This window comes from Gasterosteus aculeatus, chromosome 21 (genome assembly GCF_964276395.1).
Source record: "Gasterosteus aculeatus chromosome 21, fGasAcu3.hap1.1, whole genome shotgun sequence".
NCBI classification, from domain to species: Eukaryota; Metazoa; Chordata; class Actinopteri; order Perciformes; family Gasterosteidae; genus Gasterosteus; species Gasterosteus aculeatus.
Window position 1 is genome coordinate 16,908,204 of NC_135708.1, and position 24,003 is coordinate 16,932,206.

Genomic DNA, 24,003 nt, shown 5'->3' on the forward strand with positions numbered 1-24,003 from the left:
ACTGGTTGGTGGAAGGTAAAGACAAAGTTTAACATTGTTTACCAACCTTTAATGATAGTAAATTTTCAATTTAAGACCTTAAAACAGTGATTTCAGCTAGTCGTTAGCTTACAGATTAGCTAACGTTACTAAAAGTTCGTTAACAGGTGAACTCTGTGGTAATGATCGTTAAACATGAACAATTTTGCTTCATTATATTAAATTTTTGTGTTAAAGGCTGTACAGGCACGCAATACTATTATGTGTATTGTAAGCATGTTATCAATATTTAATTTTTACACCACAGAATCGGCAACACTCCTCCTTCTGTTCGGCTTTTTCTACATAGCTTCGCACAAGTAAGTTTCCCCGGCAGAAAACTTCAGTGGATGCTGCAGGAGCCCGAGTAGAAAGTTGTTGAAATGGTGGCCCCGGGAGAGGAGACGAGGGCCACGGCGGTACTCCTTTCTTCCGGTCCTACCCGGAGTCTGTTGTCTCAAGAGAACGGGACGTCAGACGGAGAGACGCTGGGCCAGCAGAATTTGTTCAAGCAGGATGGGAATCCAGCTACGGACCAGGTAGAAAGACCGATGCACACTGGCTCTGTGCAACCCCAGACATCCCGAACACCTTATGCTACTTCTCTTTTCCTGACTCTGTAGGAAAGCAAGCAGCGCGCGTTCACTCATGGCCTCCGTCGCCTGTGGCATTTCTCCTGCGACAGCCCCGTGCGTTTCGTGACGTATTCCGACGCCGACGGAGCTTTCATTAGCCTCCATTCAGACAACACTGCTTGCTTTTACAGAGCTGACGGCCACAAGCGAACTTCCCTCGCGCGCCTCCCTTTCACGGGCCTGACCGCCACAAAGGTCGACGGCTGCCTGGTGGGTTGGGGCCCGGGGCCCGTCTTCACACTTCTGGACCGCGACTTACGACCGCTGGACGCTGCTCCCGATGCCCTGGACATCCGCTTGTGTCAGGCTGCAGAGCACTGCACGGAGTTGGTGACTGCGGGCGCCGGGAACGTGTGCGTGTGGTCCGTGGTGCTCATGAAGTGCATGGTGAAGATACGGGGGAAGCTGCGGCGCAGCACCTTCACTCAGTTGGCACTGGCAGCCCCCCGATCAGGCAGGCCTCACAGGGCCTTTGTGGCGTGCGGGGCGGACGTGACGGTGGTCGACCTCAATGCCGGGAAGGTTTCAGAGCACAGGAGGGATCTCTGTTCGTGGTGTGTATTGGTGCATGTCAGACTGTGAGTGGTGGGATTTCAATGCTATTGGGCATAAAGGTGAACAAGTTATGTTTTACAGCAATATCACTGCCATGGTGTACTGCTCTCAACTGGACTGCTTGATCACTGCAACTCAGGAGCTCTCCATTAAAGTATGGGGTCCAGGTTGGGAACTTCGCGTTGCTTTTGTTGGACATAATGGTAAAGTCATAACGTCTCACCATTTTCTTTTTCTCCATCTTTATTGTGAGACAAAATGTGGGCATTCTCTGTTTCATTTGTGTCCAGGTGTGGTGAGCTCTCTGTTCTACTGCTCTGCATGGAGCATGCTGTTCTCCGCCTCTGAGGATTCCACGATACGCAGCTGGGACGTGGCCGAGGGCCGCGGGGTTGAGTGTGTCCACACGGAGCAGAAGACCCCCGCGTTGTTCATAGGTGGCACTAAAAAGGGAGATGCGTTCTCCTCGTTCTCTCACAAGGCGGTGGAGCTCTGGACCATCAGGGCCTTGTACACCCTCCACTGTGTTATCAAACGGGATGAACGATCCCCACTGAGACAAATCCTAGCTTCCCCTCTTCCTGCTCCTTTCCCCTCACGCGTCCTCTGTGTGAGCGGGGACGGTGACATCACGCTGGTGGCCGCGGGAACGGGAGCGGTGTTGACTTCTTTCGAGGCGACGCAGAGGATCACGTGCGCCGACTACTGCCTGCAAAGAGAGCTTCTTCTGGCTTTGACTGACACAGGTACGGTGCTCCTGGCCAACACACTCACCAATCCAATCGCTCTGATGCACCAGTGGAAGGAGAGCGGCCAGGGGCCCTGGCAGCCGACGGACCACGTGAAAAAAGCCCAGAATCCGCCTATCCCTGGCCCGGCTTGCTGCCTCGTGCTCTACGGTTGTGTGGCTGAAACACAGAAAGCTTTTAAGGAGTGGAGGAGTCTGCGGGATGGAAGGGGATGCGGCCACACGAACAAAGCAGCGCTTGATGATGCCAAGAATAAGTGAGCATTTTGTCTGCTTTTAGCTATTACCTCCGTGAAGGTGCTTTTGTTCCAGGCAAGTTTGATTGTACTTTACAGGTTTGTGATCATTCTGGGCCAAAGCGGAGGCTGCGTGAGTGTTCTGGACATCGATAACGGGGAAGTCTTGTGGAGGACGCAGGCACACAACGGTCAGAAAGTCACCAAAGTGCAGGTGTATCCCGAGAACAACTGCCTCCTCTCCGCAGGTATTTCCTAATGTAACTTTGTTGCTTTGGTATCCTTGTTAGAGACGACTCCTTTTGCCTTTTCCCCAAACCATAGGCGAGGACATGACAGTGGCGGTGTGGCAAGTAAACCTCCAAATCCAGGACTGTCTCAGCCAACAGCTGAGCGTGCACTGTGGCCGTCCTCCCGTCTACCTGGCAGCGCTGGGGCGCCACTTGGCCTTGACCTCTCAAGAGCCCAACAGCGGCACCTACAACCTGATGCACTTCAACTTACCCAAGCAGAGCCAGACCGGTGGCCGGCCCGGTGAAGGACACTCAGACCACTTCACAGGTCACATAGACTCTTCTGTTTGTGTGCCTACTGGATGGATTGTCTACGGTGCCTGGTGTTGTGTTTCTTGCGTGTCTGAATGTTCCTGCTCTTGCAGGATTGTGTGCGTGTACTGATCTGGACGTGTTCGTCTCCAGCAGTCTGGATGGAACACTGTGTATCTGGAACGAGAGGAATCACCTCATCAGGTTGGAGATCATTGTCTGCCCTCTGAATTCTTGAACAGCAGGTGTGAAAAGCATGCAGTGATAATTGGTGATGTGCATTTGTGTATTTGTGTGACACCTCCAGGACGCTGGAGCTGAATGCGGTGCCCGAGTGTCTGGCCTACTCTGGGTTTCGAGGGGAACTGTACCTTGGCATTAAAGGGGATCTGTACCGGATGGATTGTGCAGAGTTCCTGCCACACTACTATCAGCAATTGGTGACTCATCGATTTACAGTGTGGCTTGTTTTTTTTTTTACCAAAGCTACAAAATATAAACCCAATTTATCCCACTTTTTTTCCACAGCTACTTTACACTTATTACGTCAAGCCTCCTCCTGACATGCCTGTCATGGAGACTAAAGACGAGTCCAGCAAAGGAAGGTGAGAATTTATAATTTTGTAAATTGAAAATAACACAAAGTATGAGTATGAGCAATATTTGTGCAAACAGGACTGCAAGCACAGACAAAGATGAGGAAGAGCAATTGCCGGCACTCGGCAGCAACGCGTTACTGACTCATGATGTGACAAGACAGAAGGTGTGTGGGAGTTGATTTTGAGAAAACCTTTTCTGGTGGCATACTGACCACCACATACTGGATGTGTTTAAATACCCAGAATATATTTTCCAACTGTCTTGTTCCAGGAGTATGTAAGCTCAGTGGCCCCGGCGATGGACCTTGCTGCACTCCTACAAAGCTCAGTAAAATGCCAAAAAGGGAAGCCCCCCAGCACAAAGGAAACCAAGAAAGAGGCTTTTGATTGCTATATGAAGATACTTTATGGGTTACCCCACAATTTTAAGGTTCTTTCCCCCCATTTTTTTCTTTCTAAATTACACAGATTTTAGCTACGTTCTCTTTATAATCAGCTTCCCTTTCAGTTTTCCTTTAATACCCAGAGGCAGTGTGACACTAGCGCAAGTTAAACACATGTTTCATTTCAAGGCTTCTTTCCCTATGAATCACCATATTTCTTCATGGCGGCAATGTGGTTGTCTCAACTTTCAGTAATCCGCCATTTAAATGTTTTTGCATGAATTATGCATTTTGGTCACGCTGTGTCAACAGATTGATTTGGAGGACAAGTCTGACCCAGATGAATTTGAGATAGACTCATTTCATCCTGAACCATATAACGTTGAGCGTAACCTTCCCAACTTGGATGTCCGCCCAAAACTAGAGATTGTGAAGAAAAAGAAGGTAAAACACACCGTTAGCTCGATACAAAAACCTTGTTCTCAAGTCATTCTTGACGTTGCTTTGCAGAAATGTACAGAATTCACGGCTTTATTCCAGTTTGCGTTGATATCAGTCAGTTGTATTAATCTGTTTCTCTATCTGCAGGAGAAAAAGGCTCCAGTAGCAATCTCCAAACTGAAGACCCAGATTATAGTAAAGCCGCTGCCGGTTTCGGCCAGGAAACCCGTCATAGCCAGGAAACCCGTCATTGTGGAGTGTGACGAGGTGAGAGCATTGCTTCACACATAAAGAAACACAAAAGAAACACACTAAACAGCAGCGCCTGCACGTGTCAACGCGCAGCCTCCGGTGAGAACCTCTTCAACTAAACAACCCAAACCCGAAACACCTCCTCCTCCTCGTCGCGAGACCCCTGCAGCACCGCGGGAGCCCGGTCCCGACATGCCGACGTTCCTCAAGCAGTTTGCAGACAAAGGCTGGTTTAAAGAACTGTATCCTGATAAAAAGGTAATCAGCGGCAAGCAGTTACCATGAGATCACCCACCATGGTAAAAGCTCTTAACACCTGTGCGTTTGTGTGCAGTCTGTCCCGAGCAGCCTTTCTCCAGACGACTTCTCCTTGCAGCTGCTGGCTTGTCTGGACACCCGCAGGACTCCGATGGAGATCCTCAGCGCACTGCAGGCTCTGCACAGCCAGGGACTCTTACACAACACAGACACAATCTACAAACTCCTGATGGACATGGTGCCCAAATTTGTGGGGCCACACATGGTATTGTATATCCAGGATCTACAGCAGCCACGGTGCATTTTAAAAAGTGTGACTCATTGTCGTTTTTTTGGTTTGTTTCAGTCTGCTGTGGAACGGGCCGCGCTGGTTGAAATCTTGAAGCTACTCGTGTGTCTCAAGTCTCCCTCACCAGGAACATAGAAGGGATCTCCACATCAGGAGCCCGGAGAAGTGCGAGGGGTCAACCTTCCGCATGGTGGAAGTGCTGAATCATTGCTGCTACGCCCAAAAGGAAGAGCACAGACGGGCTCAACACGACGCGCCCGCCGCTCGCAAAAACACTGTTCTTTTGCCCCAATCCGACTGGTACGTGAAAGCCACGCGGTAGATTTCCTACGCAAAAAGTACTCCACTACAAGTTTGCTTTGTCCGTGCAGTAGTTCTCTACCGATCATTCGTCTTGGGGAGACTTACAGCATGGCCCGGGCGGGGAGGCCCCCGGGTAAGATTCCACTCTACACCAGCAAAGACGTCCGACTCTGAGAACGAACTTTGGTTTGTAACATTTGATGTACTCTCGTCACGCAGGTGAGACTCTGCCTCCGCTGAGAAACCGTCCCTTCCTCATGCACTTTCCTCATTTTATCTCCTTGCCGTTAACTCGGATCACTCTTCTTCCCTTTCACATCTGCTCAGAGGAGCGGGCGAAGGCCTTGCTTCGCCGCTACTTCATCCAACAGCAGTCGCACGTAGAGTATTACAGATGATTCCTCTCGGTCTGCATATGACATATATATGGTTTAAGTATTTTACATATATTTTGAAATGAAAAAACTCTGCTTTATGAATGATTTATTCGGTGACTGACACTATGTAAATACATCCATGTGTTAAAAAGGTGATTAGACATTTGTGTTTCCTTATAATTGAAGATTTATAACGTCTGGAACGAGGGGAAAAAAACATAATTCTGGATATTTTACAACAATTACAGCATGACAAATATGTAAATTAGAAAAGCACAGAGAAATATTTAGTCATATTTTACTTCAAATAAGTAAAATATGACTAAATATCTTGCATTTTTGTTATATTCATTTCCTTGATTGAGAAACTGAGCACACAAACGGAAGCCAGTGTTACAACTTGTTACATGTATTATCTACATATATACTAAATATGAATTAAGTGACAGCTGTAATACCATCTATTCCGTTGAAGTGATCATAAAGCAATTTTGAGTACAAAATCATTTATATGTGAGCTTTAATAAAGTAGTTTCAAAGCATATGGCTTATTACTGTATAATTACAATATAATAACAAATATTACAAATGGCCCATTCTTGAAATCCCAAGAGAAGGACTCAATATTTTTCCTTTAAACCAGATAATTGAACCATACTTGACCATTAATAACCAGTGGTAACGTGATCGTCAGGTGTATGTACATTGCTCCGGTGTGTGATACCCGTGTCCATCCTTTCACCTCTGCTCTAGTCCACCAAGTCTTTATCGTAGTTCAGCAGGTCGCACGTCAGAAAGAGGTCCGACCGCCCGCTCTCCAGCAGCACCCTGTTGAGCTGGCTGCTGGTAACGTTGATGTCTGTGACTGCGTCCAGCGGCCAGTCTAGGAGCTGAGCGCTAGAGGGCAGGTCGGGGAGGCCCGGCTGGTAGTCCTCCAGCGGGTTGGGGTACAGTAACTGACGGAGGGAGGGCATTCGCACGGCCATCCTCACCAGGTCCACGAGGCCGGCGACGGAGAGGGGGTTCAGGGCCAGAGCCAAGCTCTTGAGGGCCCGGCAGCCTCCCAACGAGGGCAGCAAGAGACCCAGCAGGCCATCAGTGAGGCCACAGCCGCTCAAAGAGAGGTGCTGCAGGCCACCGGCAGCCTGGGAGAGGAGGCGGCGGATCGACGCCAGGGTGTTTTCATCCAGGCGGTTCTCGCTCAGGTCCAACTGCTGCAGCGTGGACGCATGGTGGCTGCAGGACAGATAGGCGAGGTCGGCTGGGCTCAGGCTCAAATACGGCAGCTCCAGTATCTCCAGAGGCTGAGGGAGTGAGCTGTAACAAAAGAACATTATATTAATTCCAATATTGAGGTAGAGGACTGTTTCAAATCTCACCATTCAAACTAGCGGACCTAGTTTGAATGGTAAAGATTTGGGGAAGATTTTTTTTAATTAAAAGATAATAATAATAATAATAATAATAGGTCTCTATTTTTTTAAAGGGCCAATCTAGATTAAATTTGGCATCGGACTTATTATTTATACTATATTATTTATACTTTTTATACTCATTAATACTAGCTATAAACTGGAAGAAAATGGTAAACATTTCCATCCGTTTTCCTAAAAACACAATCAGGCCCTACCTAAGCAGCACACGAAGTTGTCCAGGCAGGCGCAGGGCAGTGAGGCTGAGGCGCCGCAGCTCTTGCAGCTGCGTCAGGCCCTGAGACAAGTCCCTGAGGGCCTCATCCTGGCCAACGTGGTCCCTGCGAAAGTCCAAGTTACAGTAGTGTAGGCGCAGGGAGCTCAGCGCAGGGAAGGTGGCGAGCAGAGGCAGCAGCTCGGCCAGGCCGGCCACCCCGAGGCTGCTGTAGCGAACATCGATGCCCAGAAGACCCTGGCGGGGCAGGAGGCCCAGCAGGGTCTTGATACTGGTCACCGAAACCTCTTCCACGCGGAGGTATCTGCACTGCAGCCTGAGGGGGCCCAGCGCGCTCAAAGCCCCGCGAACGCGCTCCCAAGAGCGTGCGTTTACAAAAAGATCGGCCCTCACGTGCACCGACACTTCGGCGTTTACCTCCTTGTCCTCAGCGTCCCTTCCGCTGCCCGCCGACCCTGGAGCTAAAGTATCTCGTTTCCTCTCCACCTCCATCCTCCTCCTGACACCTGGGATCAGCTCCTCTTCCTCCACGGCCCCACACGGGTCCAATTTCTCCGTGTCGTGTCCCCCCAGCTCGTCGGCGTGGCTTTTCTCTCCCCTTTCTCTTTTCACGCCTTTCTCCCTCTGCAGCCCTGAGAGCCTTTTCCTCTCACGCTGGGCCCTCTGTGCTCTGGTTCTGGCCTGAACCACCATGGTGCAGAGCGCTACAGTCAGAGACCAGCCTCCCATGGGGTCTCCCATCCCTCCTTCGTCTCCTTGCAGCCCGCAGAGGTCCAGCACCTGCAGGGCACACCTGGGTAAGAGGGAGGAGTCTTAAAAATGGTCTCTCAAAGAGCTCAAAACCAACGCAGCTGGAATTAACGAACTACTTATCTTTTACCTTTTGTCCGACATCCCTCTGACGACTGCGAGCAACAGGGCCTGGACGCAGAGTCGGTTCGGTCCGGTTTGACCCGGTTTCCGGCGCCTGCCGACACGCAGCGTGCGTTCGGGCCACCGCTGCACCAGTTCTCCCACAGCCAGCGGTCTGCAGCCGGCGAAGGAGGCATCCAACAGCGGTCTGTACAGCTCCCTGGGCACCCACCTGAGCCAGCAGGGCGACGAGCTGTGGTCCCTCACCACTTCCCTGGCGCAAAGGCTCACCAAGGAAAGCACCATTTCATCCCAGAGAAGGGTGAGCTTTTAAGCACACGACGACGACGACAACAACAAACAACAACGGAAACAACAAACACGCCGCGTCGCGAAAGGAAGCCGACTTCATAAAGTCTCGAGGGCTAACGTTAGCTAGCTCGGGCTAGCAAAGAGCAACTTTATGGCAGTAAGTTGAGGCGGTCTTGTAAGAGACCTTCCAACCCCCCCCAAAAAAGATAATTTACAACATCATCTGATATCCCACGCGTGTTATTAATAGCGATAAACGTGGGAAACATTTCGCTGGTGAAATGTTAAACGCTCGAGCGCACCGTTCGCTCACTCGACAAGCGAGCGCTCAGAAAGCTGCTGCTGTGACGCAGTGACGCAGCACGTAAAGGTGACGTCACCCTGGCGTCACCAACACCAAGATATTTCATATAATATCTATGTTATTTCTTTAATTGGCAGCGATATTTTCCCATTTATTATATAGTTTTACTGTTCCTTCTTACTGTTTAGTTAATTTTCGATATTTGTATTTATATAAACAGCAGACCTGTGCTAATCCCTCCATAAGAGACCTCAAACAACAGATGTATCCTGTATCCAGGTGTTTTTGTATCCTGCCACATAAATAATCAGAATCTTTGCTGAAGGAAAAAACAAAACAATATTACAGTTTAACTTAACAAATTAAAGTCAACCATTTGAAATCTTTACCGTACATGTTCTTATCAGCTAACACATGCAGTGCAGATACACGACAGGTCTATTATCATTGATCAATAGACTGGACCATTTGCTTTGATTGTATCATTGTGTTATGTATGCATCCCTCCCTGCAAAGTATCAATACTAAGTGTTCATCCTGATGTAATAAGGCGTCAAATCTGCAGAAGAGCTGTGAGAAACTGCAGAAGAATGTTATTTCACAAAAGAAAAAAACATTTGCTTTTTGTTGACTGTGATCTGAAGGAAGCCCGCATGGATCAATCACTAGGTGGCGCTAGAGGTCCGTGCACAGTGTGCTCAAACATTCTACACCCCCCAAATGAAGTTTTGGAGGTTTATTTATATGTGTTGGAAAATATTAACATGCCACATGGGAATCATAAGTTAACCATCCCTCTATATATTGTTAGCTATTATTATAATACTTATCAATCATATATTCCGAGCAGCTTGTGGTTCAGCTGTTTGTTTTTTATTTAGAGAGGCTCAAGGACTAATTTCACAGAGTGCGGGCTGCAGTTAAACACTGCTATTGATGGGCGACACACAACAGCAGACACACACAAACACAAGACAAAGAAACTGAAAGAAGACTGAATGAAATGTGTTATCACCTTGGTTTTACTTATCGATTGTTGTTGTGCATGCTTACTTCTTGGCTGACCTACAAAACCAACCCTACTTTGCAGTATATCCTGCAAACATACTGTTAATGCAAACTAAACACACTTCCAGTAAAGGTGGGTCACTGAGGTCACTGAAACGTTACCTCCCCGGCCCCAAAATATCCATCGCACATGCACCCAGTCTGCTGGTTCAGCATGCTTGTATCAGATACTGAGTCATACATGTTGAAGTACCTCAAATCTTACAGCATGGCATCGTTCACACGAAGCATTCAGATTCAATGATACCAAATGTCTGCTATACAAACGGATGTTCAGAGACTGCAGCACACCAACTCTCAATTTCCTTTAAATTACGTTGTGCCTTTCATTTTTCAGGTGTTATCTTTGTGCAATATTTCACCTGCAGCCTTTGGAAAAATTCCGCTTTCAGTCTGTCCACAGAAAACACAATGCTAATGCATTTGGGGAGCAAGTGATTAACCTTTCTTTTACCAAACGTGTCTCACTCACTGATTGACTGGTTGTTGCATTTTTACATTACGTCTGAACACCTTTTGAAAAGGCTGAGAGCAACGAAATGAAAGCGACAAAACGAAAAGGAAAATTGCATTGGTGCATTGGTGTTATTCTCCCAAGAGTTGGACTGCCAACCAGGAAATGAGTTTGTGTTTTAGCTCTTTGTGTTCTCTCCCTTTGTGTTCCCTCTTCTCAAAATTGATTTTTGGTTGAATGCCTAAAATAACAGCAATGGCTAACACAAGCTTAAAAGATTTAACCTTTTGATCCATGCTATGAAATACATCTCTTAATACCCTTCTCACGAATTCCAAAGCGTTTATGTTTCTTAAAAAATGTGGTTGCCAAAACGTGGCTCAATTCAAGTACCAAATGTCAAAATGTTGAACACTATCCCACCTGAAGTTTATTCTGGTGACGTTGAATCGACCGTGGTTTAATTTGTTAATAGCTTAACGTTACCTTTTTACTTCACATTTATGACAAAAAAATAAATAAAGTTTTTTTCTCATCTAAGAACAACTGTTGTCATTAAGCTTTGCTCTCTGCAATTATTCCAAATCCGATCACCGAATCCTGTTGGTCTTTTGTCGATGGAACCAAGGTGATGTTCACTTCCTGTTTGGTCAACAAGAACATACAAATCCCACAAAGAAATCCATTACAGGAAAACCTGTGTCATTCTCACCCAAAAAAACACCCACTAATGGGCTTCTGGCTTCAAGGTTGTATTGATTTTTCTCACGATGCCAAAGAGAAGAGTGTAAAGGGGAAACAAGCAGAGCAGTTCTATACTTTACTTTATATTTCATGTAAAAGGGGCCATTGTTCAGCCTCACGTCGGTGCCGTCCCATGACTTTCATTTCGGTAAACGGTGCACTCGAAATGGACCCGTGACAGAAGTGATACAAACTGACTTTGACAAGTTAAAAGCGACTCCTCCTGTCCGCACCCACCCGAGGTGCTGAGGGGAGGAAGCACCGTCGCCTCGATAACCTGTCAGAAAGTCCTTGAACCTGCACTCGTGAACTTCACACACAAAGAGAACCTCCTGAACTCTCTGGCTGAGACGAGTCCACTGCCCGAATCATCCAGACCAGCGGAGCAAAGACACGTAGTGGTAATGGGACGTTCTGTCGAAACTGTATCGCGACACCTTTTCTGTTCTAACGGCTACACAAACAGAGGTAGTTTCATACCCAGTTATAGAAAGAAAAATATTGTAAATCATTCATTTGTAACACATTGAATCCAACAAAACCGACGTATAGAATATGTAAACAATCGCTAGAGATTGATAGAGAATATGTAGGTATGAGGCCCTGGTGGCATCTCCAGTCTCTACATACTAAACCTGGATTACACTGTGGTTAAGCTTTCCTGTGGAAAGCGTTTTCAATGTCACATTAAATGAAATATTCAATGGAGAAGACGGCATATTGACCCGGAAGTGTAAAGTAAATGCCTCAATTAAATCAAATGCTGTCTCTCTTTCTCTGTTTCACACACACACAATTTATAGGTTGTACTATGTCAAATGCGTCAGTTGTCCTTTCTAATTCTCATCTAAATGCATATGTGTCATAATAATGTTTTTTTGAAAAAGGTTTAAAAGGTAATATATACAGGATATTCAGGTCAGATTTTTATCTTTTGGGATCATTGCCACTATGAAATCTGTCCTCTCCGACTGTTTATCGTCCTCTCTCTCTCTCTCTTCAGCATCATCAATCAAGCTGTGATTATTACGATGATTTGCTTTCAGCTGATGGCCAGAGGGAGGGAAGGACCGTGCCTGTTGCTTTTAGGACACCCTATTATAATCCGATGCATTATTTACAGATCTGTCATACTGATCATTAGTGAGTCAGCAATTAGGTTTGAGTCTCTGAAACATTCCAGCTACCGACATTTACATTGCAGCAATAATAACTGACTACTTTCTGTTATGAAGTACTTTTACTTTAGATACCTTGAGGACTTTTTTCAACGCAGGGGTATTTTTCACGCATTATTCCTCCACATCTGCTTCGTTGAAGTTGTGAAGTTCTTTTCAGTTAAACTTTGTAGCCTTGCAGAGGCCTCAGATGAATAGCAAAAGCGATGACATAATCACCGCCTCCCTGGATGTTACCTGGATGGCCTTTTGTACCCTGGCGCACACGGATCCTGATGGGAGTTGGCTATTTAAACGTCGCCTTGGTTTCTGCCTCGCTCCTCTTAAATGGCTCATTTGTCGGCCGCTTTGTGCACAATGTCACGTCACAAGACTCGGCGGGATGTTCTGCGTTGATTGGAGGGGCTGAGTGAAGTGCCTCCTGCAGGTACGCCTTGAAGATCCATCCCCAGCTGCTGGGACGACTTCACTCAGCAGGGGATTCACTGGATTTGGGCAGGAGGAGAATTGGCAGGTGGCAGCTGCTCGCAGCTGAAATGACTCGTGACACTGATCGGTTGCATTCAAACCGGGGACGCACGTGTTCTGTGTCGATGTGTTCTAAATGAACTGTTGAATGAGGCTGGAATCAGACGAATGATGTGGCAACCAAACTGGTATTTTTTCTTTCATGGAGATACACTTCTTCATAATAAAAATCACTGCCACAGTATCTTCAACTGCTTTCTGCTGCTGAAGGGAAATGTGACGTCGTGGTGTGAAGTTGTGTCTTGATGGAAAGTCTCAGAGATTCTGCCTTTGATTGCTTTTGTTTGTCTGTTCTACAGCTGGGTGTTAAAACCTGCAGGCAGGATTCCTTGGTACTTTCTCACAATCTGTGTCTTTTTTCTTTTCTTTTTCGTGAGATAATGAGTTTTTTGACTCCCATTACTCAGAACCAACAGAAGGGAAAACATTTGAGGTCAAATTTGGTTACAAATGGGTACAGGAGTTAATCACATAATCTTTGTTTTATTGTGTATACACCTGTGTGTATTAGATAAGTTTACAGCTTGACAAAATTTTAGTCACTTAACAGGCTTCTTTGCTTTGACTTTGTCTCTTCTTCTTTGATTTCACCCACAAAGGTTGAATATCAAGTGTTTTTAAGGATTCATGTACTGTGGATGAAGGAAATAAACCAATCAGTCAAATCAACAAGGTGAGCCCTGGAGGGAGGACCCGTTGAACACATGGAGCGTTGGATTTATTGCTATCACATTAGCAGCGGTGCGTTAGCATTGTCATTCAAATGAAAATTCATCCGCCATCTTTATAAGACAAACAGCTGCGTGTCGTGATGAGTCATGCGCTTTTCTGCACTCTCGCACCTTCGTGTTCCTGCGACACGTTGTGTTTCAGCGCGGTACTCTCTGCTCCCAGTACCGCTGCCAACAGAGGTCAACGCAGACATGACCTTTTCCATGTTCCATTAGTCCGTTGTCCCCGATGGAGCTCGCCGTGTTCCTCCCAAGGTTACTTCTACTTCAAGCGCGCCGGCTTCTTGCGCCGGCTTTGCTGCTCGACTGTTTCAAGCTCCCCGTCTCTGTTGGACGCCGTGAAATGATATTATGCCTCGCCGTAAAGTGGGGTCGTGCCCCCCGCTGGACGCAGTTAATGATCCTTCCGCAGCAGTTCATATTCCCAACCTCATCTCCTCTCGCCTATCTGGTAGCATGAGCTGAGGTATTCTGCCTGGTGGAAAACAGCCGGCCCTTCGCGCCTCTGCTGCGCAAACGGAAATAGGGCCTCGGGGTCAAGGATGGGAATGTAAATACACAGATTGTGTTTAGGTTACATCTCCAACACACACAGAAACAAATGCGGAAACCTAATTTATTAACACCCTGGCTTTTCTCCTGGCGCTACCGTTAGGTGGACCTCTTGGGTGAAGCTATTGAATACATTGTCCTTAGTGTCAGTGCCAATTTGCAAATTTAAGGCTGCTTGACTTGTGTTGTAAACGGTGAAGATGGAACCAGCAGCACGTCGGCCTCGAGCCTCGAGCCGTGATGTGCAGGAGGACGGCCTCAAAAGAGCTGCTGCCATGAACACATCCGCCGGCAAAGTGACCCCTGTTGCGTCAACGGTCGTAAAAAGCCATTTTATGACTCTTCCGATAACGTGATAATGCATCACACAGATCCGAGGGAGCTCGACCTGGACCGCCGCTTCGCCCTCGCGTCCTGACAACAGGGCGCTTTTTCTCCGGAGCGGAGGGACGGTGTTTGCGTGGCGAAGGACAGACAACCAGCGGGGCAGATGACGCCGCTGACGTGGCTGCTGTTGGCCTTCTGTCAGGTGTCCGTCGGAGGCGGTCGGTCGGAGGAGTTCGGCTGCTCGCGGCGGCCGGCTGTTCCCGAGGACCGCGTGTGTGACTTCACCGACAACTGTGGAGACGGCAGCGACGAGGAAGACTGTGAGTATAAGGGCAGGAATATACCTGGATCGGTGTGTAGAGGGAACTGCCCTTGCCGAGATGTGTAACATACAAGGTACCTGCGATTGTCGTGTCGTGGCAGTTCACTCACACAGTCTGCGTCATACTTCCGGGGGAAATAACAGACTTTCATTTGACGCACAAAATAACTTTTCCTGACTTGAACTGAAAGTGCATAAATTACAAAAAAAAGCATTATTATTCATCTCTCTTTTGAATGCACTTGAACACGCCAAAATAAAATAACAGTGAGGAAAGCGGGTATTAAACCCTGCTGTGTTGAAAGGGTTCGTGTTGGATTAGGAAAAGTAAGAACAAAGAGGGAATTATTGTTTTGAAAGTACATTTTCCCTCATCTCAAAGTCAATTGTCTGAAAGAGCTTCTGGTGAGATGCCTGAAATTACACGCAAACGTCTGTGAGGATCCCCTTTCTTTACATCTGCCTCTACAACAGTAAAATCACAGAGGCTTTGCAGTCCCCTTGTTGCACATTTGGCTGCGGAGGCTAAGAAGATTACTTCAAGACTTATAACCAGAAATGAATCCGTACGGTGCAAAGAACCAACAGCGAGATCCCAAATCACAGGTTAATAGCGAGTTTTAAAATGTTGTTATTGAAGGCTCTAGATATGAGAGGTGTGACTTTGAAGAAGGATTCTGTGGCCTGATTGAAAGCTCAGAGACGCCCTTTGGATGGAACAGAACAACGGCGGTCCCGGGACTCAATCGGGACCACGGCAACGTCTCAGCCGGTAGGAGCACCTGTAAAATGAGAAAGCGCATCTTGAATTCGCAATCTTAATTCTACCCTTTATCTGCTTTACTCGTGCTGCTCACGTCCGTCTCCTTCAGCACATTTCCTGTCCCTTTCGCCCGTCGCTGGACACAGAACCGCTGCAGACCTGAACAGTCCCGTCTTCTCGCCCAGCCACACTTGCCAGGTGAACGAAAGCTGCTGTTGTCGTGGACGCAAAACCGCCCCAACAACCGCGCATGAACGTCTTCTTCGCATCTTCATTCGACAGATACGTTTCTACTATTATGTTGGGGCGCAACACGGAGGCCTCGAGGTTCTGGTTCGGGCCCAGAGTCAGAGCACGGCGGCGTGGAACCACTCCACACAAACACAGGCGGGAATGTGGCAGCGGACAGTGATCACGTTCTCCAGCAATTCCAGTTTTCAGGTCCGTGACATTCAACATTTTACCTTACTAGGAGCTGCATATTGGAAAAATGTATATATCTATTCCTTCCCTGTAGACCGATAAAGTCCCAGCGGCAAAACAGGAGCCGTTTAGGTGCGGTGAGCTTGTGCTGACCCAACTGGGCCCTTCAGAGGCCACCTGGAGTCCAGCTGTTTGTGTGCTCGCTGCAGTTTGTCCTCAGACAATGTCAGCATGTCACACGTCTCCATCTGTCAGAAAAACGGTGGTCAACTATTCACTCGCACCTCCATTAGCCTATTTCCTGCTTTGAAGGCATCTCAGTTAATTGGATTTTTGTTTGCCGCAATCATTCTGAGCATTTCAGGCGTTTTGTTGAGTGAATGATGAAAAAATACGGCCTCAAACGTGAAAACATAAACAAAGAAAAGCTACGATGTGATTAGAGTTTGAATGAATGCTCCTATTGACAATATGGCAATAGAAGTGACTCTGTCGATAAAAACACCCACGATATATATATATATATAAATATATATATACACATTGCTTGTGTAGCCTCACAGGAAACCAATACCAGCTGACAATTGTGACCAATGAAAATTGTGTATTTCAGAGTTCATTTTGCAATCCACCCTTTTTTTCAGATCGGTCATAAATGATGGGTTATAAAACTCCAGTAGTTTAGATAAAGCTGTTGTGTGGACTTTGATCAGTGCAGCTTTGATGTTAATGGCACTGTGACAGTCAGAATAAATTAGATATCCATATACACTGTAGAATTGTGACATCAACCGCAACTAGGGGGCTTGTCATATTTTCATCTGGGGCCATTATATGGTCAGAAATTAAAACTATTGGCAATAGCTGTATAGACTGTACAGTTTCTTTTGGTTGTGTCTCAGTTTGCACACACATGTATGTCACGTGTTGCATGCAAAGGCACTAAACCACTCCAACACACTTCCTTAATGTGCACAGAAGCGAGGCTGCACAGAGACAAAAACAGTGTTTTGAAGTAATCCAAAGGGGATTTCTGTGTTTCCACCAGGTGGCGATTCGAGGGCGACTCTCAGCTGACAGCGAAGCCTCAGAAGTGCTGGCCATCGACGACGTATCCTTCGGCCCCGGCTGTGTGACCGTGCCTGGTACTGCTGCCATTAATAAACATCTCACTACACACACGAGATTAGCCCAGACTTTGGCACTTCCTAAAATATCGCCACACTTAAACAGACCACGGCAAACCCGTTTTGATAACGACACTGGATGGATGCGATTCATAACAAAATGAGTCATTAAAATAGTGCTGTCTATGCACATTTCCCTGCACTGAACATTGGGCAGTCAGGGCCACGGTGTACGGGTTCATTTCCTGTCTCATCGGCGTGTGCTGCACGCTGCTCGGTGATGAATATGATACCGCTCAACACCCGGGCTGAGTTTAATAAAGCACCACCTTGCATTTTGACGAGCCGCAAGCCCAAACCATAGCTGCTATTATTTATCTCAAACGGGATGTTCCTGCCCTCTGTCTGATATTCAAGAGTCAAACGTTTTGGGAGCACCAGAGGTCAATGTAACGCCACACCACCCAAAACCAACCGGACTGTGCGACAAAAAGATTGACCGTGAAGCTCTGCCCTTTGCTTGTGAAACGCTCCACACATCCAAGAGGAAAGGTTCACGTTATCGCACAAAAAGCGTTAAACGTGATAATGCATCACACAGAGCCAAGCTCCAAAATGTTTTTGCTTGATACCCTTATGTATCTCTACACATGTGACACATCTGTGGAGTCTAACATGTATGTGAAGGAATGCAAGGATGTGAATTTAAAATGTGGCTCTAATATTACTAACTAATAATAGTCACTTCACAGGGTTCGTTGTACCATTCTTTTTGGTTATGAGTTATGGTTTCACAAGACCGGATCAGATTAAGTGGACAATCACATATAATATATATTTAATATAATTTCAAGGGTTAATTATTGTCTTTTTATTGAATAGATGTGTGGGGGGGAAATCAAACAGAAACTAAATCAATCAAATTAATTAATGCACATTGTATTTTCATCCGGGGTCCGAAATCTGGTTAAGGCCCCGTTATCATAAGTCACGTTTTTTGCATGTGTGAGTGTCCGTGCATGTTTTGGGAATGAGTCATTTGGGCATGAGTCATTTTTCACGGCTAACATTTCACGTGCTTGATTTATATTCTCAGTCATTTTTGTCTCTCTGAAGAATCTCTGCTCTCCTGCACCTTAAAGACATACATCACGCTTAAAATGACCTGATCCTCGATTCTCCCGGAAGCTTCGGCCAGGAACAAAGAAAACGGAGTCAATCCGTGATGAATTGAAACAGATGGTGGCCAGGTCGAGAAACAAAGCAAAACTGCATCAAAAATCTGCTCACAACCCCTCACGCAACACAAAGGAGTCAATGGATTAGATGTAATATGAAAGGCTTTGCATGAGCAAATAGTGAGCCTAATCCTTCACGTGTCTACATCTGATTGGTTCGGTAATCAAAGTGCCTCTTTGCAACTGAATTCTATAACCGCACAGATTGTATTAATCTTTTTTTTTTGTCGTTGTTCCTGTTGCAGAGAGCAGCGCACCTCCTCCACCGGTTTGCCCGCCCTCGATGTTCGCCTGCGGCACTGGGGAGTGCATCGAGGAGAGCAAAGTGTGCGACTTCACCCCACATTGCCCCCAGGGAGAGGACGAGGCCCACTGCCGTAAGGCTCCCCAGTAACGCGTTGGATCAATCCACATCCTGTGTGCATGTTTGACACATGCAGATGTCAAAAACGTGCATTGTCTTCAACTTTTGCAGTCAGTGCGAGCTGCTTTCATCGTAAAGAAGAGTTGTATTCTGTCCACGTCAGTGAGACACTGTATAGAAACCGAGACAAATATGAGAGCACTTTATTCTTGACCACGGGAACGGAAGTTGACATTATAAATCCCACCACTTTGTCCTTAAGAATCTTTTCAGGAACGAGCGATCGGTCTCCACTTGATTTAAATCAATTCTTCCGCATCTCTCCGCTCTTTCAGCCTCGCGGTGCGACTTCGAGGGCGGTTCCTGCGGCTGGTACGAGCTCACCCTGGGCGATGGCTTCGACTGGGTCCGGGGCGGTTCTGTGGAGGTGCCTCCGGACTCCCACCCGCCCCCTCTGGACCACTCAACAAACAGCACCGAGGGTACGGAAAACAAACACACACACAGGGGAATAACTGGCGGAGCATAATATTATATACAGATGTCAAGGTTTTGTGGAAGGAAAGATAAAAGTCATCTCTAAAAGGCACTAGAATAAAAGAAAGCAACATATGCTGCACGCATTCTGCATATTAACAGCCAGTCAATCGCTGGAATACACAATACTGTGGTTGTATTTCACAGTTTCATGTTCCACAACTTTTGACTGTATATTCATCCTCATCACATCTTTATTCTGGCTTTTCTCCACATCTCACACCCAGAAAACACGTAGCTGTTAAACAGACTTTATGGATCTAACAGGAACTCTTGTTGTAAACTTGTCTTGATAACATGCGTTTTATTTTATTTTTTGTGAAAAGACAGATTCAGACGTGTGTTTCACGCTTTGGGAAACAACACGTACCCGCGGGAGAGCAGACCTGTGAAGGCTTTAAAAATATGACTGTGACTATTCACAGATTTAAAACAACCTGCGGGTCTTTGGTGGCGATCAAGCTGTGTTTACTTGGCAGTTGGGCTCATAATCTGAGCCAGAAAACTTTAACAAACCACCAGCTCGTCCTGTGAATCATTCAGCAAAATGGACACGTTGTTTGTCTCTGTGCCACTATAACACAAGAAATACCCAATATGCCAACTGAGTAGCCGATGAGCATAAAGCCAGAACTTCACCTCTGTGTTATATGTGATTAAAAGACTCACACATTTTCCACATAAGTGATTGCTCATCATCAGCATCGGTCAGGAAGGAAAAGGCTGCTGCTGTAGCTAAAGAGTGGCAGCGACTTTTGACTCTGGTGGAAGTCATACGTTGTTAAGTTGCCTTCAAATGACATTTGAATATATGGTAGATTCATTTATGGATTTCAATCTTGGTGTTCAGATTTGTTATTTCATATATTTATCATACAATATAGTAGTAGTAGGAGTATATAGTTACAGTACACACACACATATATACATATGCACATTGTAAATATGAAGGTATGTGCAGTTTGTCAGCCTAATAACAGTAACCCCCGATTCTGTTCATCAAAATCTGCATCTTCATGTGTGCTAGAGGGAAACCAGCATTGGTTCGACGAGCTGTGTGAAAGAAAAAGGCCCTCCGCTGCACACGGCAGCCATTAGTGCGTTTGCTGACTGGCTCTTAACAAATGAGCCGCGCTGTTGTCCTCCCGACTGGTCCCATCAACAAGACGCTGTTGTCATGGCGACTGCAGTCGACAGGATATGGTCCGTCTATCGCATTAGTCTCGATATACTCATTGCACGATGTGATGCACAGAGGGTGAGACGTATCCGAGAGGGTGAAATTGAACATTCTGCCGAATGGTCTGTCTGCACCAGAGACAGTTTTAGACTTTTCAAAGGTAATTCACCGGTCTGGCGGAACAAGTTGTTAGCTGCAATGTGATGGCGTGTGCAGTAAAGTAGACACTGATACGGTTTGAATCTTTCTCTCATTCATTGCAGGACACTTCATGTTTATATTGAAGAACAGCAGCAGTCTTCATCCAACGGCGGTTCTCAGAGGACCCTGGTTCAAACAATCTGCATCCGGGTGTACCATCACTTTCTGGTGAGGATCACAGCGTCTTCCCTCTACAAACTGTCTGGTTATCATAAGCAGAATCTATAGATGCACCTGGAGTTTTAGGCTTTTTCCGTTTCTCTTCCCTTTCCCAAAAATGTCATGGAAAAAAGAATAAGGAATAGGTTAAAAAGTGATTTGGGAATAAAGTCAAAATATAGTATGTCTAATGGAATGGAAAAGAAAAAATGTTTTGGTGAAAAAATGTTTTTTGTGAAGTGAAAAGGTTTGAAAAGGTTGAAAAATATAAAAATATAAAATATAAATATAAAAATAAATAAGTCAAAAAATGTTTAAAAGAAATACTGCGTGTCTAAAAAAGTAATTAAAAAAATGTTGGGTGGAAAAATATTGTGGAAAATATGCACGGTGAAAAAATGTCATGGAACAACTTTCAACAACTTTCTGGTGAGGATCCAGCGTCTTCCCTCCTCACTCTATGAAGTTGTTTATTCATCAGAACCAAAATATGTGGATCCACCTGGAATTTGAGGGTTTTTCCGTCTCTCTCTTATGTTTTTTTGTTGAAAAAGAAATGTCACTTCACCTGTCTCAGCTCTCTCAGCCTCCCTTATTTATAACACAATGCCAGGACACACATTGGAATCCATCACGTGTTGACGGCCCTGTTTATGTTCATGTAAAATGACAGACTTTATTTTTCCACTGGAGGATTGGAATGGTACTCCCGGCAGAGAAGGGCTAGAGGTTTTTACGTTTCATTTTCTTTCTGCATAGTAATCAAAAGATCCCATGTATAATATCCTGTAAGCACATGCATCATCAAGTGAGGAATCTGTGACTTACAGTATCTGGGGTGAATCATTTCAAAATCGTAATGCCACAGATTGCTCACACAGCTGCACTTGTTACTGTCAGTATAATTTTACCTGCCATCTCTCCCTCATCTCCTTCAGGCATTATAACTCCGGTATGTCTGTGGGGGCTGCAGACATGTACCTTCAAATGAACGGCGTGAAAAACAGAACTGTCATATGGAGGACTCTGTACGACCAGGGGACCCGCTGGAACCGGGTCACAGTGCAGCTGGGACGCCTCACCCGGCCCTTCCACATCGCGCTGGCCAAGATCAGCCTGGGTGTGTTCAACGGGGTCTCCGCCCTGGATGACATCACCTTCGAGAACTGCTCGATGCCCCCCGCGGCGGCAGAGTGCCCGACGCACACACATTTCCACTGCGTGCACTCGAAGGCGTGCGTGGAGCACCTGCAGCTCTGTGACCTTGTGGATGACTGCGGGGATGGGTCCGACGAGGAGGGCTGCGGTGAGCGCCTCTCTTGCTTATCAAATAGTAACAAATGGGAAGTGCAAATGTGTTTATAGTCAACGTCCATCTTACTGTCTGATTCCCACAGCTCCGGAGCTGCAGTGTAACTTCGAACGCGGCCTGTGCGGCTGGAGACAAGAAGTGAGCGGAGGCGACGTGTTCGACTGGACGCGCGTGCAGGGCCCGACTCCGACCATCAACACGGGGCCCCTGAAGGACCACACGCTGGGCACCAGCCTGGGCCACTACCTCTACATCGAGTCCTCCGCCCCCCAGGAGTTCAAGGACACCGCCGTGCTGCTGAGCAGGGTCTTCCAGCCCACGCGCCAGCGCGGCGAGAACGCGCCCGGCCAACACTGCGTGTTCCGCTTCCATTACCACATGTACGGCTCCCATGTGTTCTGCTTGGCGGTGTACCTGAGGACCGCCGCTTCCAGCCGCGGGAGCATGCTGTGGGTACGATACGGGGCACAAGGAAACCTCTGGCACAGGAAGACTCTCTACCTCGCCAGCGCCCGGCCTTTCCAGGTAACTCGTGCTCCAGAAGCTGATCCCAGATGGGCAGCGCAGCGTCTTTTTCATTTTAACCTCACTGCGTATGTTTAGAAGATCTCTGTCGTCAAAGGATATTTCTTTCTGAGCGGAAAAAAACCTGAATATTCTTCAGATATGTCTTTCTTGCGAACATGTAATCCTTCCCCTGTATAATAAACACAGACACGTAGACATGAGCGACAGGTAAATTCAGTCTCCGCAGCTTTGCACGCTGATGTATTTAATATCTTCACTGCTCAACATTGATCCCTCCGTGATGGATGATCTGCTGTCATTAATAATGACTGAGCGTAACGTGACAGGCAGTTAAATGCTTTTTCTCCCGTATATCATTGAAAACTGGAGCTCTGTAAGTGAAGTTGCCCGACTGCAGAAGAGACACTGAGGAATTTAATTCAGAATCAGGCAGCTGTTCTGCTCCCATGGCAGAAATGTATCTTAACAGGTGCAACAATCCGACAACGAGCTCTGCAGCATTACAGTTAATTAAATTGTTTTAAAAGCTCTTTGCCAATGGAAAAGGCTTATTATTCATCTAAGTGGAACAAGCTAATCACACTCGCTCCGTTCAATATTTCCAAAGTATTTTTCCAAAGTAGTCGACGGAGATTTCGGCTGTTGATGCAACTCATCCGAAGCAGTCATCTTCAGCTAATCATATGTTGCTTTTGAAAGCTGCTGAGAAGACTTAAAATTCAGCGCATGTAATCTTACTGGTAAACAGGCAGGATGGAACACTGGAACGTTATTAGAAAACCACACATGGCGGGAACTTTTAATATGCATTTCTAGCTAACTGGCACGGCTGAATAAACAAATAGTCTTAAATTGTTGACGGATATTGTCTTGTGTCTCTTCACCCTCTCTTCTGTCAGATTTTGATTGAAGGCACAGTGGGAGATGATTTCAACGGGGACATTGCCATCGACGACCTTTCCTTCCTGCACTGCGACCCATACGATGGTAAAGCATCGGAACATTTCAACCCTTTTTTTGAAAAGTTCCCATGGTCGATTTGTGTTTCGAACCGGTCTTTGATGCAGGCGAGCTCCCCGCGGTGAACACCACCACGCCCGCGGTGACCACGCCGGCCCCCACGCTTCCCCCGCACAGCTGCCCCGATGGAGAGTTTGCGTGTGGGGCCCACGGGGAGTGCGTCGCCGACGGCAAAGTGTGTGACTTCAGGCGGGACTGTTCCGACGGCTCGGACGAGGAGAGCTGTGGTACGTTTTAGCGGTCGCGTTTCCGGGGGGGGTGGGGGGGGGGCGGGGGTGGGGCCCTCTCCCCCTTTCTGCGCCTGACTCCCTTTCCTCTTCCTCCAGTGGAGGAACGGTGCGACTTCGAAGGCGGCAAAACTTGTGGCTGGAACAGCGCCGACTCCCCTTTGGTCCCAATGCACGCGTTTCGCTGGTCACCTGACCAAGGGGAGAGCATTCATGATGGGGAGCAGTACCACCGGCCCGTCAATGACCACACCCTGTGAGAGCCC

At 46.9% G+C, this 24,003-nt stretch overlaps 4 protein-coding genes across 6 annotated transcripts in view; 3 read left to right on the plus strand and 1 right to left on the minus strand.

Moving 5' to 3' along the window:
• Positions 1-401: 401 nt before the first annotated feature.
• On the plus strand, positions 402-3,617 carry wdr97 (WD repeat domain 97). Its single transcript, XM_078096964.1, has 10 exons — positions 402-557; positions 642-1,207; positions 1,290-1,411; positions 1,499-2,213; positions 2,292-2,440; positions 2,517-2,753; positions 2,851-2,941; positions 3,045-3,177; positions 3,266-3,342; positions 3,608-3,617. The coding sequence occupies exons 1-10, from the start codon at positions 402-404 to the stop codon at positions 3,615-3,617; spliced, it is 2,256 nt and encodes a 751-aa protein (XP_077953090.1).
• LOC120811513 (uncharacterized) lies at positions 2,848-6,174 on the plus strand. 2 transcript variants are annotated; one of them, XM_078095954.1, is made up of 11 exons: positions 2,848-2,941; positions 3,045-3,177; positions 3,266-3,342; positions 3,413-3,500; positions 3,608-4,163; positions 4,308-4,427; positions 4,506-4,670; positions 4,747-4,935; positions 5,017-5,259; positions 5,331-5,395; positions 5,482-6,174. In XM_078095954.1, the coding sequence occupies exons 5-9, from the start codon at positions 3,987-3,989 to the stop codon at positions 5,092-5,094; spliced, it is 729 nt and encodes a 242-aa protein (XP_077952080.1). In that variant the 5' UTR covers positions 2,848-2,941; positions 3,045-3,177; positions 3,266-3,342; positions 3,413-3,500; positions 3,608-3,986; the 3' UTR covers positions 5,095-5,259; positions 5,331-5,395; positions 5,482-6,174. The 2 variants fall into 2 exon arrangements, with proteins under 2 accessions (XP_077952080.1, XP_077952079.1); XM_078095953.1 differs by having other exon boundaries at positions 4,747-5,259.
• Positions 5,729-10,813, minus strand: LOC120811517 (leucine-rich repeat-containing protein 14). 2 transcript variants are annotated; one of them, XM_040166909.2, is made up of 3 exons: positions 8,167-10,813; positions 7,270-8,079; positions 5,729-6,956 (listed from the first exon to the last, which is right to left on the minus strand). In XM_040166909.2, the coding sequence occupies exons 1-3, from the start codon at positions 8,442-8,444 to the stop codon at positions 6,389-6,391; spliced, it is 1,656 nt and encodes a 551-aa protein (XP_040022843.2). In that variant the 5' UTR covers positions 8,445-10,813; the 3' UTR covers positions 5,729-6,388. The 2 variants fall into 2 exon arrangements, with proteins under 2 accessions (XP_040022843.2, XP_077952078.1); XM_078095952.1 differs by having other exon boundaries at positions 7,270-8,066; positions 8,167-8,807.
• A 3,584-nt stretch (positions 10,814-14,397) lies between these two features.
• Positions 14,398-24,003, plus strand: part of malrd1 (MAM and LDL receptor class A domain containing 1) — a 29,263-nt gene continuing 19,657 nt past the window's right edge. The window contains exons 1-13 of the mRNA XM_040167755.2: positions 14,398-14,656; positions 15,299-15,430; positions 15,531-15,619; positions 15,704-15,862; positions 16,893-16,989; positions 18,455-18,586; positions 18,909-19,055; positions 20,554-20,659; positions 21,589-21,956; positions 22,048-22,487; positions 23,390-23,477; positions 23,558-23,737; positions 23,837-23,993. Coding sequence (XP_040023689.2) covers positions 14,500-14,656; positions 15,299-15,430; positions 15,531-15,619; positions 15,704-15,862; positions 16,893-16,989; positions 18,455-18,586; positions 18,909-19,055; positions 20,554-20,659; positions 21,589-21,956; positions 22,048-22,487; positions 23,390-23,477; positions 23,558-23,737; positions 23,837-23,993 — 2,252 coding nt within the window. The 5' untranslated portion in view covers positions 14,398-14,499. The remainder of the gene's footprint in view (positions 14,657-15,298; positions 15,431-15,530; positions 15,620-15,703; positions 15,863-16,892; positions 16,990-18,454; positions 18,587-18,908; positions 19,056-20,553; positions 20,660-21,588; positions 21,957-22,047; positions 22,488-23,389; positions 23,478-23,557; positions 23,738-23,836; positions 23,994-24,003) is intronic.